We start from the raw sequence: 17,982 nt of genomic DNA on the forward strand, positions 1-17,982 counted from the left end.
GACAACAGGAACCCGGTTCCACTTGACATTGGCCCCGGCCTATTGACTCTTCAATTTCTGTCAAATAGTGTTCTCTGATTCGGTCTACCTTGACAAAAGTATTGCCTATGATTTTTGCCCCCAACTCTCTCTGGTTAACCCAGGTGCCAAGTGTGTTTTTTGCCCCGGTAACTATTCTTGCCGCAGATATGCATTTCTTTAGTAAGACCAAACTGTCATTACTGTCGTGATCACAAGTGTATTCCCGGTAACATCTCTTGTTTGGCAACACCAGTCCGTTAAAACACAGGGTACTTACCTTGGATTAGAGTGTCCCAAAGTGAATTGGTCGGTTGTAGTATATTTTTTTGTGTTGTTTTGAAGTAATAGAAGTGTTGTGTTTATAACAAATGGTTTAAAAATAAATGTACTTACATTTTTCTACCTGAAACCTTGAGTCAGTGTTTGCTTGAGTCACAGTAATTGTGGTCCCTTTGTGTAATCTCTACTATTGCTCATATACTCTTGAGATAAGCCTGGCTGCTCCGCTACTGCCACCACTTTAACATAGTAGTACAGGCTTGTACCCAAGGTAAAACTTGTATTGCCACCTGTAGTCTTAATTGTGTGTAGTGGTCCCTATGGGCACTGCACAGGATTCTGCCTAACATGTTGTATGGGCAAGGAAGTTACAGAGGAGAGAGACATCTCCATCAGATGGGAGAACCGGGTTGGCAGAGCCACCAATATCATGGTGACTGGTTCCTGGTGCATCTTGTGCACAATCTTGTTGAGTAGGGGGGTGGGGCGGGGGGAGCATCAACATTTCCCTGGCCAGGTTATCCAGAGACCGTTTCCCTTGGATCGGTTCAGAGGGTACCTGGAGGTGTAATCTGGGCATTTTGAGTTCTCCAGAGTTGCGAATAAGTCCAGCTCTGAGAAGCCCCATTCTGCAAAAAGATTGGAGACTCTGGTTTCGTGTAGTCGCCATTTGTACTATAAGGGCAGTAGGACGAGTCTAAAGAGCACGTCTGCCAGAAGATGAGTTCACCTGGAACGTGCTGAGACAATAGGAACATCTTTTGTTTGAGAGCCGTTTGGATAGTCCTGGAGAGGGAGTGCCCCTGTTGCTTGTTCAGGTAGTACATGGCTGTGGTGCTGTACGTGAGGATCAGTACTGTCTTTCCCTGAAACCGTCTGAAAGACCTTCAGTGCTTTGAACAGTGCTAACAGCTCCAACAGGTTTATGTGGTTGGATGCTACTGCTGAGGACCAAACGCTGTGCGCAGTCTTCAGAGGGAAGGAAGCCCCCCCCCCCCACCCCTTGAGAGATGCGTCCATCGCGAGAGTGGCTTCTACTCCCCTTCAAGAGTTTTTCCCCTCAACCACCACTGCAGAGAGAACGAGGACTGCCGAGACAACCACTAGATTGTCCCATTATCCGCTAGCATGACACCATTGGCTATTGAGCCACTCTTGCATGGGGCGCATGCGCAAATGTGGTGAGGAACCAAGTAAATGCAGGACGCCATCATTCTTAAGTCGCATGGTCTTGCGTACCATCACCACTGGGAGGGGAAGACTAGGCAGTCTTCTGTCCGAATTAGAGCCCCCAGAAACCACTCGATTTGGCTGGAGTCCAGGCTGGATTTCTTCTGGTTTATAGAGAATCCCAGACTGAATAATAGGTCATTCATCCTTTAGATGTTTGACAGGCATGTTTCGTAAGAGTCCCCGGTTATGAGCCAGTCGTCGAGGTAAGGATAAACCAGGATGGATTGCCTGCGCAGGTGAGCTGCTGGAACTGCCAGCACCTTTGTGAACACTCTTGGGGCCCGAGGCAATGCTGAATGGAAGGACCTTGAACTGATTGTTGTGTTGGTCTTCCATCATGAACCTTAAGTATTTCCTGTGCCCCTGCAAAATTGAAAAATGAAAGTATACATCTTTCGTGTCCAATGCTGCCATGTAATCCCTGCGTTAGAGGGATTACCTCTGAAACTTATGTGGTTTGACAAATGTTTGCTGGGCACAAGTCTAGCACAGGGCGCATGGTGAGATCCTTTTTGGGGTACAAGTACACTGAATAAATACCCTTGTTTACCTGTAGAACGGGGACGACTTCGATTGAGCCCTTTTCCTGCAGGATTTCGCGGTCTTGCACAGCAGGATGTTCTGGTGTAAGACACCTGGACTTTGGTGGTCTGAATCGCGGTGGCCGGCTGAACTCTATGCAATAACCGTGGGGGACAGTCTTGAGCACCCACTGGTCTGTGGTAAATTCGTGTAAGAATATGTCTCCTGACCGGGAAGCCATGAGAGGGGACCTGGAGAAGTCATTTCTGACTGGAGGCCGGGGAGCCTCTAGGGGTGGCATTGCAACCCCTTCCTTTCCCATGGTGCTGTCCCCCCCTAGGTCAGCGGTATTAAAACTGGGTCGCGGCCCTGCAGGGGGGGGCTGCAGCCGCATCCCTGGAGGGCCGTGAGGACAGCATGAAATCTAAAAAAAAAAAGATAAAGATCAGAAGAAATGGCAGGGGCGGCTCACATGGTCGGTAAGAAGCATGAAACTCAGCAAAAATGAAAATGGCCCGCAGTTGTAAATGGATATTCATTCCTTTAGTCAGACTGTTTGACTGCTTTGTGTTAAGTGCAAATAGCGATATTTAAAGAATATTTATTCAGCAACAATGGTCAAAATTACTAACTGCTCAATGATCCAAATCTAACTGCATAGTGAAGTAACTCACACAGGCCCACATTAGCATTTCACATTTTTTGATAGATGCATTGCCCTGTAGGCCAGTCCGAGCCTGGCGGCTTTATCTATAATGGCAAGGGGGCACCCACCCAGTGGCCCCCGTGTCCATTATGGAGGAGCTAAGTAGCCAGCTCAGTGAAAACAATTCACACTGGAAAAAGCAGCTGAGGGCGTGCTCCTGGGCTGGCTGAACTGTCAAAGGGAAACACTATTTCCCTTTAACAGTTCAGTGCCCCCAGCCCCACATGCTCACTGAGCCATGCAAGGCTGGAGTGTTTTGCTTCGCCAGCATTGCGCGTAGCTCATTGGAAATGCTGGCTCGGGCACTGCATGTCTATGTTCAAGGGGGAGCTCCTGCGCCTCCTCGGAAATACGGACAGAGCAGCTTGGAGCAGGGCGTTTCAGCACCCACATGCAGGCCAATGCAGAAGGTACGTTTATGTTCATTTTTTTTTATTTAAACATGTGTCTGGATGCATGTATGCTTGCGTTATGAGCGAGTGTATGTGATATATGCTCGTGTGAATGATAAGGTGATTGCGGTATGAATGTGGTGTGTGTTAGTTTGCCAAGTGGTGGATAGAAGGGGAAGGTGGGTTGTACAAAGGCTTTTTAAAAATTTGTTGCACAATCCCCCTACCCACTTTCCAAAATCTGCTCTCCCCTGGGCTCCACAGCGCCTCAGAAGAACAGGGATGGTATTTATTTTTTTACTGGATTTCCATCAGATGTTCAGTCAAAAATACCATGCTTGCTCCCTTGGCACCCCAATGCCTTGCATACGCACAATCATGATTGTGTTAGGCCCAGTGGGGGCCAGGGATGGTATTTTTTTACTGGACGTCTATCATAGAAGTCCAGTAAAAAATGTCATGCCTGCCCCCTGAGCCCCCCCCCCCCAGGCACCAACTGCAAACTGTTTGGCTATTTAAAAAAAGGGGGGCGGGGGGAATAAAGTATGCTCTAAAATGCAACATTTTAACCCATTAAAAAATAATGGGGGAAACCCCCTGTTCCCCCCCCCCCGGCCCCCTCCCCCCCTTCATTGGTTCAAGCTCCCTGACTGGTCTCAGTCGCGTAGGCATTTTTGGAGGAAATAGTTATGCCACTCCACTTAAAAAATTCACCAGCCGCCACTGGCCCTCGAATTGTGTTGGGAATGGGATGGGGAGCCCAGGGACTGTGGTGGGAGCAAGATGGGCGGAAACCATGGGATAGTGGTGGGAGAGGGTGGGGGAAAGCCCATTGTGTGATGGGGCATGGAGAGCCTAGGGACTGGGAAGGAGTGGGATGAGGGAGCCCAGGGACTATACTGAGAGTAGGGTGTGGTGACAGTCCAGGAGGACAGCTCAGCGGCAACGTGCTCACCTTGGAAGCAAGGCGACATGAAGCAACAGGTTCCATCCCAGGGTCTGCACTTGGAAACCTCTGGGTATTAAGCACTTTATAAATAACCTATCATATCATACATACTGTCCATTTGGCATTTTTGGGGGTCTCTGCCTGCCCAAACTTTGCTCCGGGGAAGTTTGAAGACCACTGCTCTAAGTGGATACTCATTGGAAGCAGCGGACCCTTGACCCGAGGACCAAGTGTTACCCGCTCCATATTGGTTATATGGGGAACGTGAGTAGGACTGTACGTGAAATGAGAGGCAATAACTTACACCTTACTGCTGAAAGGGCCTTGGAGTGATCCGATTCAATGATTTCAAAGTCTCTTGTTCTTTTTTTCGCGGTTTCCAGCACCTCATCTACAGCTTTGCCAAACAGGTTGGACTCCTCCACCAGTTTGTTGATGAAACGCTTGTGCATCGGGTTTGAACCCCAAGTTTAGCCAGGCGGGTCTTTCCAAAAGGGTACCCTGGGCCAGAGTCCACCCTGCCGTCTCTGCAGCATCTTGGGTGTTCTTAAGGATATGATTTACTAGTCTACCCTCGGAAACAACTGTGAGCAGCCGTGAATGGACTGGTTCGGGGACTTCCTGTAGGTCCTCTTGTAGCAGGTTCCACTGCACATTCAAATAACTGGCCAAGAGCGTGGTATTGTTGGCAATCCTGGTGGAAGTGTCTTGTTTTCCTAGGGCACACAGTTTTTTGCAGTCTCTGGTGGTGCCTCACCTGTGGACAAGGGTACCCCGGCTCCCTTTCTTGTAGTGACCACAAGAGAATCTGGTGTGGCATGTCCCCAAATAGAGGGGGGTCTGTAGGGTAGGGACGAAAAAGTTCCTTCACCTGAAGGTTCAGAGCACTCGTCTGATTGTGTCAGTAAAGGGGTGATGCGCCTTTTAATGGAGTAAAGGGATAGCCTGACTGGCAGGTGGCTTCTCCTTTAAAATATCATCCATGAGTCCTGCATCGCTTCCTGCGTGGCTATTTGAAAATGTTCCGTTTCCTTTTCCAGAATGGCATTAAATGCCTTCTGGTCATCTAAGGGAGATGCCTGGCGCAGAGGTGGGGAGGGGAGAGGATCCATGCATATTTCGTCAGGATCTGGGGTACTGGTAGGTGCAACCAATGTGGGTTTAACACTGGTGGTTCATCTCCCCAATCAGGGGCCTGGTTAGTGTGATCCTCAAAAGGATCATCCTCTTGTAAACAGGGGTCTTGTAGAACCTCATCCTGGTCAGGTCAAAGACCTACCCATGAAGAGGGCAGAAGGTCCTCTGAAATTTAGAGACTAAAGGGTAAAGGCTCCTCCTCACTAGGCTTCTTGGGCGTGTAAACCTTTGACAAATCTACTTACTCTGCAAGCCTATCCATATGCCCCTCAAACCCATCCCTGCTCCATAATGAGGAGCCAGAAGGGGGTGCTCCTCCTGGGGGGTGGGGTGGGGGATGGGTCTACCCGCCTAGAACGTCAAGATTTATCAGAGTTTTTTTAGATAAGGAATGGGGGCTCTCAGAATAGTCTTCCTGTTGATCCAAACGCGTGGACGTGTCTTTCAACCTATCCTTAGTCTTATTGGCTGCATATGTGTAACGCTCACCTGATTCCCACGGAGGCGCCGTCTTGGCAGGATGGTGTCTGTGACTCGAAAAGTGAAGTGCAGGACTCGATTGGCTTCCGGGGCTGAGCCACTTCGCACTGTGTGTCTAACTCGAAGAGTGAGATATCTGCAGGTGAAAGAATATGGGGTTAATGATCTGGGGTTGTCGGGAATCTCTCTCCCTTTCCCTTCCTCGCTTTTCCGTGGAGCCCCAAGGTCAACGTGCTCACCTTCGATAGGTGAATGCTGGACTCTCCATCTGCGTCTGGTGCAAGGTGCCGTTGCCAGTTCCTTCACTGGGTGAAACGTAGGCCTCTTGACATCAGAGGATTGCTACCGTCGTTAACTGCACGAACGGTGAGTTTCCGGACACCTTTTAAGTCCTTACAGTCTTTAGGTGCGTGGGCACGTTAATGTGGAACAGGGCTCTGTATAATGCTTTTTCTATTAGTCTTGCAGGGCTCTTGAGGTAGAAGATGGTGTGAAGAAAGCCGAAGTTCGAGCCAGAGTCTTGGAATGAAGCGCTTGGAAATGCGCAAGTAAATGCCGGTTGTCTGCTTTTCAAAAGCTCTGTCTCTTTTCCCTTGCAGTTGTGAGTTCGGGTGTTGAAGAGACGCTGGAAACGCCAGAGTATTTGCAGGCGCCCTATTGTGGCGGGCGCGATGGCGCGTAAGTAAAATACCTGTCTAATGTCTCTTCTTTTGTCTTTCAGGTGCAGGATTGCAGCGTTGAAGAAAACCGGAATTCGCGGAGTGCCGGTAAGTAATTTCTCACAGGAATAACTATGCTTTTGTCTTCACAGGCGGAGGAGCAGCGTGAAGAGATGGTAGCTGCCGATGGATCAGGTGAGGAAAGCGCTGCGCGTCAAGGTTGCCGTGCTAACCTGTTTCTTGTCTTTGCAGGTGCTACTGAAGTCTGGATACAGGAATGGTAAGCGTTTGTTCTTGCAGGTTCAGGATCGGAAAGAAGAAAACTGGAACAGACACGGTGAGCGTGCTGCTGCAGATGCAGAATAACGCAAAGCACGTTTCATCAATCGGGTGTGGTTTAAATAGCCTTGGAGTGATGAGGCGTCTTCCTCCACGGCCTCGCCTAGGTAAGAAAAGAGTTCCTGTTACAGAAGAGTTCCAGTGTTGTATCCAGGGAGTGGAGCTTGCCCCACCCAGGTAAGAAAGTAGTCCCGGCTCACAGAGGATTCCTATGTGGCTGGTAAGTAAGCAGCATGGTCTGCTGCAGGTAAGTCCACCCAAGCATCTTCATACAAATTATGAGCCCGGCGCTCATAATTGTCCTGGTACCACCGGCGCCAGGACAAGGTCCAAAAGGTCCCAGTGGGGACCGGCTGGTGCCTAGGATGAAGGTTAGGGGCCTGCTTCCAAGGACGTTGGGCTGGTCCTAGCTCCTTGGAAGCAGTGATCATGACAATATGTTCGGCATCTCCGGGAGGTGTTTCGGGTGTTCAAGCGGTGTTGCCGTCATTTTTGATGTAGTCAGAAGGTTGTGTCAGCGCGCTCTTAGGAGTCGACGACCTGACTTTTGGTCGTGACGCCCTTGTCTGCGGAGTGCTCGGACGCATGCCGCTTATGCGGTTGCGGGGAGGGGTGTGGATTGGCGGGTGCTGTCGAGGAACTCAATATACCTGTTGGCGCCTTAGACCACCCCTGACAAATCAGTCGTGGCAGTACTGGGTGTTGTGTAGTGGGTGCGTCCCCGTCACTGGTATGTACATACCCCATAGCAGAACCATTGGCCAGCCTGCCGGGGCCAGACGATTTGGTGCGTAACCGCTCCGATGAAAGGTCAATGGCACCCGCAACCAGAGGGGCAAAGTAATGGGAAAGGGAAATACATTCTTAGAAGAAATGTAAACCCCTGTACTCCATTCTCCCTACTGTATAGGTCGGCTTAAGGCGTAGCCACGCGGTAGACCGCGTTGACCAGAGCACCAACATTCGAAGTCGGGGGTTGTTTTCCGATGTCATAGTCGGTGGCCAAGAAGTAGTCAATGAGAGAACGAATATAAATCAACGACCGGAGGTCGTGGGGAAGAATATATTTTGTAATTTGTAAGAGCTACGCATAAGGCGACCATCTAAGGGACCTCGACACGCGAGGGATTTTGTTACAGGCACGCCAATGTAGACGTCCCTTTTCGATCCTCGAAAGACTAGATGCAATACTCTGCAGGTACCACTAGATGTCGGACTATAGGCACAGCATGAGATTCTAAGCGGATTCACAAGCATCAGAAATGCCTGGAGCACGGTTGAGGCCTCCACTCCTGCCCCCCCCCCTCCACCCTCCCAAACCTCCCTGCCCCTTTGGCATCCTGAGGGGGTCCGTCTCTGGCATAGGGATGGCATCCTCTTCTCTGGCGTTTTCTCCACAAGCTTGGCCAAGGCTTCCCGACTCAGGGGGAGGGCCACTGCGGGCGCTGTTTGGGTCCGCTAGAACGGTTCAGCTCCTTTTGCCTTTGAGAGGGCAGCCGCCACCAACTCGATAGAGGATTACTTCGCCTGGACCCCCTGGGCCAGGTCGGACACCTTTCCCCTGCGCCTTGGTCTTCTCCGGCTTAGCCGATTCCTCTTTGAGAAGGAGCGATGATTGGAGATGGAGGGAGACTGAAGATGGGCGCACCCTGCACGTAGAGTGACCCACTTGCACGGCAACCCCGACGGAAACCAACTCAGTGCTTGGCCTCGTCTTGGGCCCCAGCAGAAGGAGCACCATCAAAAGGACACCAAAGCCCGCTCCTCGGACCGACCGTTCCTGGGTGATGCATGCTGCTGCTTGTCACACGGGGTGGAGGCCTTGGCGTTGAGCCATGCCGCCAACCTACTGTTATGATCCTTGACAGTAGCGGCACTGGAAGTGTTTGTCCTCCACAAACCACTTGCTCAATCTGCAGCTAGACCATCGCTTGAAGAGGGCGCCTCCCTCCGTCTCCAACATGGTCCAGCGTGCGGTGTAGGCCTGATGGCCTTCTGGAATCTTGGATGAAACTCGATGATTCTTGCCCTTGAGGGGCGTTTAAAGACGCTGACAAACAAATCCCTGCTTGACAAAAGGACAAAAGAGCACAGACTGAGAAAAATAGAAACTTATTGAAAAAAGCGCCAAAATGTAGAATAGCTCAAAGCAAGTCACGAGGACTCCAACACTTGACTGTGCAAAGAAAATCTGAAGATGTCTGCCAGAGGCGGTGCTTAGGGTGAGGGCAGTCATTGGCTTGGGCAGTATAACCCAGAGCTCAGTGATTGGTTTATAGGAGAAAAGACAGTTTTTAAGTTAAACTTCTCTTTAACTGAGGATTACCAGCCTGAAAGGGTTGAATGGCATGTCCAGTACCCTTGTCTGGATCTCCTGATGGAAATTGGTGGCCTTCAGCCAGACACAACGAAGGCGGACACCATTGCCCATATGCCGGAAACGTGTCGTCGAGGACCACTGTGATGGCATGGTCCAAAGCCACTCCCCCCACCCCTTGGAGGAGTGTGACCGCCTCCACCCACTTCGTCAGGCAGGAACTCCAGAATTGAACCAGTTTGTCAGTTCCCTGTAGTGGCCTGGATTGCCCGCCTTGACGGTCGACGCCGGAGTAGATGACCTTTCTCCCCAAGGTAGCCAACTTCTTCTGCTTGCTGTCCGGACGGAGGATGAGTGTTTAGACTATCTTACTCACAGCTGCCGACGGTTGCGACCGTAGGCACCTGGAGCGTACTCCGGTACCCGCTACTTTTTCTCTAGCCTATCCCACTTTGCTGCGGCAGGATTCTACAATAGGGCCAGGCCTTCTTACCACACATCATCCAGTAAGGGCACCGTCATGATTGTCTTCCTCTTGGCCTCACGCCCCTGGTAGAGGAAAACCTTCCTTTTTGGTCTCCTAGGGTGTCAACTGGAATAACTCCGAAGCTCTGGTGACCATGGCATGAAACGATCCCACCTCATCCGGCGGGGATGATATGATAGGTTATTTATAAGGTGGAGGATTATTTATAATCCCAGAGGATTCTAAGTGCAGACCCGGGATCAAACCTGTGTTGCTCTGTCTTGCTTCCAAGGCAAGACATCCTCCCTAGCCTGACATCTGCTGCGGCAAACCGCCTGCCATGATGAGGACATCCGTTGAGGCCGTGTCCGGGCAAGAGGATAATGCAGTAGCGTTGGATGGCACTTCCTCTTTCACAGGAGGCTGATCCAGGGCCACTGCGGCCGAGAGCGGTGGCATCCGTTTCTGAATTTCAGACACCAGCGTGTGAAGGGTTGAAAGGATGTCCAGATACATATTTGTTGGTGGAGTTAGGGTTGTAGGCCTATTAGGCCCCACGCGGTCAACAACCTCAGTTTCGTCAGCCGTCCTCAGGGAACGTGTGTACGGAGTCTCGATCCTCCTCATCCAAGAAAGAAACCTTCAGGTCTTGGCTGACCTGGGACCTCATTCCCCCCCACCCTCCCTCCACCTTTTTGCAGCCTGAGGGGTCTCCACAGGGCTGAGCGAATGCATCCTATTTTCCGGCTCAGGGTAGGGACAGGCAGGGCGCAGTCGGGGCTGCCATAACCGGGTCAAGCCTTTGGCCTTTGAGAGAGCAGCCACCACCATCTCATATCTGCGAAGACAATTTTTTTCAGCGTCGCCTGAGCCTTTTTGGGCAGGTCGGCTGCCTTGTCTTCGATCCTAGGCTTCACCCGCAGCTTAACCAGGGCCATTTCTTTTGAGGAGGAGCTTGATCAATGGCCGAGATGGAGGCAGATCGCGCCCTGCCCATCACAGGACCGTCTTGCGCGTGCTTGAAACAGACTTTCAGTGCTTGGCCTTATCTTGGGCCCCCACGGACGAGGCGCCTTCAAAGGCCGAGCCCCCTCCTCGGATTGCCTGTCCTTAACCACGCCACCAGTCTACTGCGACAAGCCTTCTCTTGGAGAACCCGAGGCAGATCTCGCAATCCCCTTATTTGTGGTCCGGGTGAAGACAGACATTGAAGGGGTTTGTCCTCGAACATGTTCGGCAGCCAGCTGCTGGAGCAGAGCTTGAAAAGGGTACTTCCCACCTCCAACCATGACAGACGAGGAGGGGAGTAGGCCTGATGGCCTTCTGTAAACTTTGATGAAAACGGAATGATCCTTTCCCTTAAGGGGCGCTGAAATGGACAGACATCGGACCCCTCTTGTCGGTCGATGAAGAGCACACTGGCTCTGTTTTGACAAAAATGGCACTTTCCCAAAAAAGGTATGAAAACCATAAAATAGCTCACAGAGCAAAACTAGGACTCTCAACACTTGAACGTGCAGTAAAAATCTGAAGGCGGTTGCCAGAGGGGCTTACGCAGAAGATGGTCATTGGCTGGGGGCAGTATTGGTACAGCGATTGGGTTAAATGAGAAATACTGTTAGTGGAAGTGAAACTGGAAGCGAAAGTGAATCTTACCTTTTTATTGAGGATTCCCAGACTGACAGGGAATGTATGTGAATCTATCCATGCCAGACCCAACGCTGGAGAAGGATGAATCCCAGAAAAATAGTGCTGAGATTGGAGACTGGTACAACTGCAGCCTAAAACTCTGCTTCATGGTTAAAGACAAAACCTGCGGCGATTTAAAGGATATGATGGGAGCCATCCAAACATAGCATTTCAAATCACAAAGAAGCTGCTTTTTAAAAACAAAGGCATCACAGATTTGATCAGTGTTGATTCAGGCATTAAATCGCTATGAAGACTACATCAGGCAAAATGCTAAAAGTTTGTTCTGGTTAGATTTACCTTCTCAATTCAACAGCACGGCGTAGTCTGTCAACACGGTCCAAGTGTTCTCTGATGCGATAAGCCTTTACCCTCTCATACGGCATTACTTTTTTACCTTGGAATTCAAACTTCTTGTTGGGGAAGTACTTAATTTGTTCCTGCAGAAAGACAAAAGCGGCCAGTTTTAAATACATTCCACAAGTCCCAAATGCAAACAAAAAAGATTGCAATAAAGCACTTGCAACAGGTCTCGCACTGTTCTTTAGTTTACATATTCTTAATGCTGTCCCCCAATTGTGACTGGTGACAATATTTACCAGTGCTTTCTGTAAAATGGATCATTTTGCCAAACGCACACTTAATATTTATTTGGTGCAGTGGTGCCACCAAAAAGCGAGGCATGCAGTGAAACAAGTTACATACCTGTAACTGTTCTCCAGCATGGGTCTGGCATGGATTCACATGCTCATGACTATTCCCCTGCCATCAGGCTGGGAATCCTCAGTAAAGAAAAAAAAATACATCAGTTTCGTTTCTGAACTGTCTTTCTCCTAACAACCAATCACTGGTCTGAGTCATACTGCCCCCAGCCAATCACTGCCCTCTGCCTAAGCCCCTCCTCTGGCAGCCATCTTCAGATTTGGTAGCATGTAAATTGGCAGTAGGACCAAGAGAAGAGCCACAGAGAAGTAGGCGGGAGGGTTCGCATGTGAATCCATGCCAGACCCATGCTGGAGAACAGTTACAGGTAAGTAACTTGTTTCTTCTCCAGCATGGGGTATGGCATGGATTCACATGTTCATGAATAAAAATACATAGCAGTACACGCACAACCATGGGAGGTGGCAGGGCTCAACATTACCAATAAGCATCTTTTACCGGCTCACCGGCAAGCAGACAGGTTGTGCAGCACTGCCTGGCCGACTCTGGCCTCCTCCCTAGAATCCTGGTCGACACAGTACAACTTTGTGATGGTGTGCGTCTACCTCCACGTAGCAGCCCTGCAGATGTCCAGCAGGGGCACACCAGACAGGAACGCCGTAGTTGCAGCAATCTCTCTGGTCGAATGGGCTCTCGGACGGACAGGCAACGGTCGGTTTGCCAACCAGGGACAATGGGTGATGCAGCCGGAGAGCCACCTGGAAATGGAAGCCTTGGAGAGGGCCTCCCCTTGGCAAGCACTTCCTTGCAGTCTGCTGGAATATCGCATCCTCCAAACTCTAGTTTGGCAGGAGCCAGGCCTGCAAGTTCAGCGACCCTGGATCGTGGTGCAGAATCGCGCCTCCTTCCCTGGCGAGAAGATCTGCGTCTGCAGGAAGCTTGATTGGAGGGGACGCCGAAAGGTCCAGAAGGTTCGGGTAACATATCTGCCTTGGCGACACCGGTGCGATAAAGATCATCCTGCACCAGGACCGTCCGAGTTGATTGATGAATCGCAGAAGCAACGCGGGAAACGCATAGAGTAACAGACCATCCCAGGGGAAGGAGAACACAACCCCCCCATGCTCCCCGGCTGGGGAGACCTGCTGGCGAATCTCTGGCACTTGGCGTTCATCGCCCCTGCAAACCGATTGATCGGGGGGGGGGATTGCCCCATAATCTGAATATTAGATCCACTTGGTCCTGCCGAAGCTCCCACTCGTGGCACGAGCGCAGTTCCCTTCTGAGGGGGTCGGCAACAGTGTTTTCACTCCTGCCAGATGAAAATGGGACGAGGAGCATCTGATCTCCTGGGCGACAGCCCCTCGCCATAGGTCCAGCACCTCCCTGGAGGGCACTGGGGATCTGGTGCCCCCTTGCTTCCGGATGTAAAGCACTGTTATGTTAATGTTAAAGGACATTTGTACCGTGCACTATAACCACCGGAGAGATCCCCTGGCGCTCTGGCGGCTCTGAAAGAGGACGGCAGGGGGGGGTTTAGTGGGAGGAAGCTGGAACAGTGCAAGAGCAGTGATGTGCTGTTGGCGGCCTCAGCCAGGTGGGTCCGTTGGCTGGGCCTGAGGTGTTAGCGGCCGGCTGTCGTCGTGTACTATTGTGCGAGTCTATGTGCGTTTTGTTCCAATGTAGTGAAGTTTGTGCGGTTTGTTGTGCTGTAGGGTTTGAGATGTGTATGCAGAGGGGGAGAATTGTTAGTGCAATTGGTTAGCAGTTGGCATATCTATCCTGAATTGAGGCACTGGGCTTCTGTAGTCTCCCCAGATGGGGCTCAGGAGCAGCCCTGCGCCTCTTTCCTGATCTGGGTCCCTCCTCCCCCAGTCTCCCTCACAGCCCTACCCGTCTTCCCATCCCACTCATACGGCCAGTGCACCTGCCAATGTCCACAGCTTAGCTAATGTAGTGATTGCTAATATCCCGACAATTCTACAACACTGTGGTACCTGGTGGCAGCCAAGGGGCGAGTGCGGTGCGGGTGTCCGTCTCCCTCGGTGACGCCTGTGTTTCACTCTACCCGGTGTCACTTGTCCAGGTTGGCGTGGGTGTTTCCTAGTGGCTTCTGGGAGTTGTCCTTGTCCACTCCAGTTTAGTCAGCCCTTTTCCTTTCCGTTTTCAGTTTGAGTCTGTGGTGTTGAAGAGCCAGATTTTTTGTAATTTCCTAAATTTGAGGTGCGCTTTGGTGTCTGATTTCTTTTGGGATGTTGTTCCAGGTTTTTTCTGCTAAGTGATAGAAGGAGGTGCCTCCAAGTTTTTTTCTTGAGGTATGGTTTTGGTTCCAGGCAGATTTCGTTGCTGGACCAGAGGTGTCTTGTTGGCTTGTAGATTTTTTTTAATGTTTTTACCATAACACCACAAACACACACACGACCACGAAGCAAAAACAACCCATTAATTCCCCCCCACCCCCACAATACCCAAATTTCACAAAAAAATTCCATGCCATTACTCGAACAAATCATTAAAGGAATCCCAATTCTCACAGTATTCAGCCTCTCGAAGCCGAAACACCCGAGACCACTCATACTTTGAAAGCGTGCGCATGTCCACCATCCAACTATCAGTATGTGGTTTCTTATGCTATTTCCAAACTCTCATAATATGCTTTATTGCCATCAACAATGCCCCATCAATCCATTCAGATACACCACATATCTCTAAACCTCTGTTTTCATTGGAGAGAAAAACTGCAGACATGAAAGTTCGAGGAAACAACCTACCAATCACTAGATCTACTCGATCAATTACCTCCTTCCAAAAAGTCAGAACCCTATCACATTCCTAAAGCATATGCAAGTAAGTTCCCTTTGAACGCGAGCACCGCCCCCCCAACATAAATCCAACTCAAACCCCGCTCAGCCATCTTCACTGGTGTCCAATAAATACGCCCCAAATTTCGCTGGTGGATATACCTCAGGTTCAAATCCATTTTTGCTCTCACCGTCACTCTCCACACATGATCCCAAACAGCTTCAGATATATCCCTACCTAGTTCAACCACCCATTTATTCCGCAATTTCCTCCATGAGTCCCGCATACACATCTGCTTTGGCTTGTAGATTGTTATTTCCTTTTGTAGGAATTCTGCTCCTTGTCCACTCATTGCCCTGTGCGTTATGCACACTGTTATGAAGGTGATGCAATGTTTTATTGGGAGCCATGGTAGTGTCTTTAGGGCGGGAGTGATTAGTTTGAGGAGTAGTCTGGCTGCTGTATTTTGGATCTGTTGTAGTTTCTTCAGGAGGTATTCTGGAATTCCAAGATAGAGGCTGTTTGCATAATCGATTTTTGACATGAGGGCGATGTTAGTGTTTTGTGCGTGAAGGAGAGGAACGGTAGGATTCTTGCCGCGTGGAGGAGGAAAGAGCACTTGACTGTTCCATTTATTTGTGGTTCTAAGGTCAGGGTGTTGTCCATCAGGACTCCCAGATTTTTTACTACCTTAGATGGTGATGGTGCAGTTCCCATTTCCGTTGGTCACGGGATGGCGGTTTCGTTCTCTGGTCTTTGGATATGATCATGATTTCTGTCATTCCTGGGTTGATTTTCAGGTTGTTGGAAGTCATCCAGTTGAAGACTTCTTTTAGACATTCGATAAGGGTTGGGTGATCGGCTTGGGTGTCTGATTTTGTAGATGATTAGAGTATCATCTGCGCAGTTGTAGCATGTGATGTTGTACTTTTTGAAGATTCTGATAATCGGAGTCTGGTAGATGTTGAAGTAAAGTGGTGATAGGGCGGATCCTTGTGGCACTCCAGTTGTTAAATCTTGGGAGTGGATTTGAAGGGTTTAATCCATACAGTTTCTGCTCTGTCTGCTAGGAATGATTTAGTCCAGAGTAGTGCTGTGTCTGTTATTCCTATGTCAACTAGTCTTTTGGTTAGGGTGTCATGATTAACTGTCGGAGGCTGCAGAGAGGTCGAGTAGATTAAGGGCTGAGGTTGCGTTTGAGTCTGCGTTAGTTTTTAGGTCGTCCCAGATGGATAGTGCGGTTTCCGTTCCTCTTGTGGGTCTGAAAACCGACTTGGTCTAGCAGATGGTGCTTTTCTATGTGTTCTTGGGTTAGTTTATATACGTAGGTTTCCAGTTTTGCCGGGTAGGGAATGTTTGAAATCGGCCTGTAGTTGGTCTTCTATGTCACCACTTGTGTTTTTCAGAAGTGGTTTGATATATGCTGATTTGAAGGTCCTCGGTATAGTTCCTGTTGCTAGCGATAGGTTCAGAAGGTTTCTGTAGTATTCTGCTGGCGTTCCTTCTGCAAGGATCGATTTGTAGATGTCCGGGGGACAGGGATCCATGGGTGATCCAGCATTCTTGCTGTGTTTTACCAGCATTGCTAATGCCTCTGCTGATATTGCAGGGAAGTTGGAGTTTGTGCTGAGGTTCTCTGACAGGTTCGCTTGGTAGTATGTTGAAGTTGGTTGGTATATTTTGTATGGTCGGATGTTATTGATTTTTTCTTGAAGTGGTCTGCCAGGTTGTTGCAGTTTCTCTGAGGGGGCGAGGGGGGGGGGGGGGGTGTTGTCAAAGCCTGGTGGGTTTCTCATCTCTAATGAGAAGCATTTATTTTTGCGTTATCCGAGCCACCTTGCCCTTGAGAGATGTGCAACAACTTCTCCAGTAGCCACAGGCCCCTTGCATGGAGACTTCTGGTGTGTGTGTGCTCCCCAACCTTCCAGGGATGCGTCCGTCGTGACTGTCTCCTGATGAATGGGGGGGTCTGGAAATCCGGGGTGCGCTGGTGGGGGGCCGACATCACAGCTGGTTGTCCTGATTGGCTGTGGTGGTGCCACCTTGCGGGCCTTGGTGACGGCAACCACCTCCGGACTTGCTGCGCCCCTGTAGGCTTTCTGAGCTGAAGAGCTGGATGATTGACGGTACGACAAAGAACTTCTACCAAAGCCTTTGAAGGAACCCTGGGACTTTCCTCAGGAGGTCCAAAAGAACGGCTGCCGCTGTTAGTGCCCAAGGTATGCGCCGGCTCGGTATCTGCATTGATGGCCTGGAAGGACTCGTCCACGGTCTTTCCAAACAAATTATCCCTGTCGAAAGGCATGTCCAATATCTGCGACTGCACCTCCTGGCGAAAGTTTGTGTCCTTCAACCATCCCCGCCGACTAAGGCAAACGCTGTTGCCCATTTGGCAGAATCCTGTATCGGCAATGTCCAAGGCCACGATGATGGCATGGTCCGATGCCACCTCGCCCTCCTGCAGGATCTCCAAAGCTTCCGCTCTTGTCCACGGGAAGTCCAAGAGGGGAGCAATCTTAAACCAGAGCTCCCCGTCATAGCGCACCACAATGGTGAGGGCGTTGGCCACCTTGATGGTCGTCGTTGCCAATTTGATGACTCATCGTCCCATGGCGTCCGACTTCTTCACATTACTGTCCGGGGAAAGGAGGAAGTTGACGCCGCAGAGACAGGATTTCTTCCTCGCCGCTGCCGAGACTACTGAATGAGGGGGAAGGCTAGGATCTGAACACTTGGGTGCAGTGTCCGGCACCCTGTACTTTTTGTACCGGTCCCTCCTCGCCAGAGCCGATGAAGGGTTCTTCAAAAGGACAGTCCCTCATCCCAAATGTCGCCCAACAGAGGGATCGACAGCACAGTCTTCCTCTTTGCCCCACGGCGTTGGTACAGGAACCACTCTTCCTTGGGTGTCCGCTGAAACCGGTCCGAGACCCTAGAGATCATGGCATGGAATGAGCATCTACATCTAGTTGGGTGGGGAGGCTGTGGGCGGCAGAGACAGGAGGTCTAACCCGCCGCCGTCCGTGCCCATCCCAGTCATCGCAATGTCTGCGTCTGTATCCTCCCTCGGTGGAGGGAGTTGGGGGGGGGTTTACACTGGTGGAAGGTGCACTCTTCTTGGTTGGGGGTGCACCCGATGGCCCTGGTGCTGTGGGTCTTCTAGCGCCACAGGATCATCGGTCGGCCGAAGGAGCTTCCTTGTCCAAAAGTCCAAACACAATGTGTGAGTGCCTGGAGAATGAACACCAAATGTCTGCTGGGGGTTGAGGTGGTTGCCGAGGTGGTGTTGGCGGGAGAGACGGTGGCAGCAGTGTAGGGTTCTCCCAAC

The 17,982-nt window shown here is 50.6% G+C and overlaps 1 protein-coding gene across 17 annotated transcripts in view; it reads right to left on the reverse strand.

The window, feature by feature from the left end:
* The window catches only part of SLTM (SAFB like transcription modulator), a 333,070-nt gene that overhangs the window by 152,091 nt on the left and 162,997 nt on the right, over positions 1–17,982 (reverse strand). For all 17 annotated transcript variants that reach the window (XM_069624367.1, XM_069624362.1, XM_069624366.1 and 14 more), the window contains exon 13: positions 11,490–11,629. In XM_069624367.1, the coding sequence (XP_069480468.1) occupies positions 11,490–11,629 (140 nt within the window). The remainder of the gene's footprint in view (positions 1–11,489; positions 11,630–17,982) is intronic.

This window comes from Ambystoma mexicanum, chromosome 11, assembly GCF_040938575.1.
Source record: "Ambystoma mexicanum isolate Mex_15411 chromosome 11, UKY_AmexF1_1, whole genome shotgun sequence".
NCBI classification, from domain to species: domain Eukaryota; kingdom Metazoa; phylum Chordata; class Amphibia; order Caudata; family Ambystomatidae; genus Ambystoma; species Ambystoma mexicanum.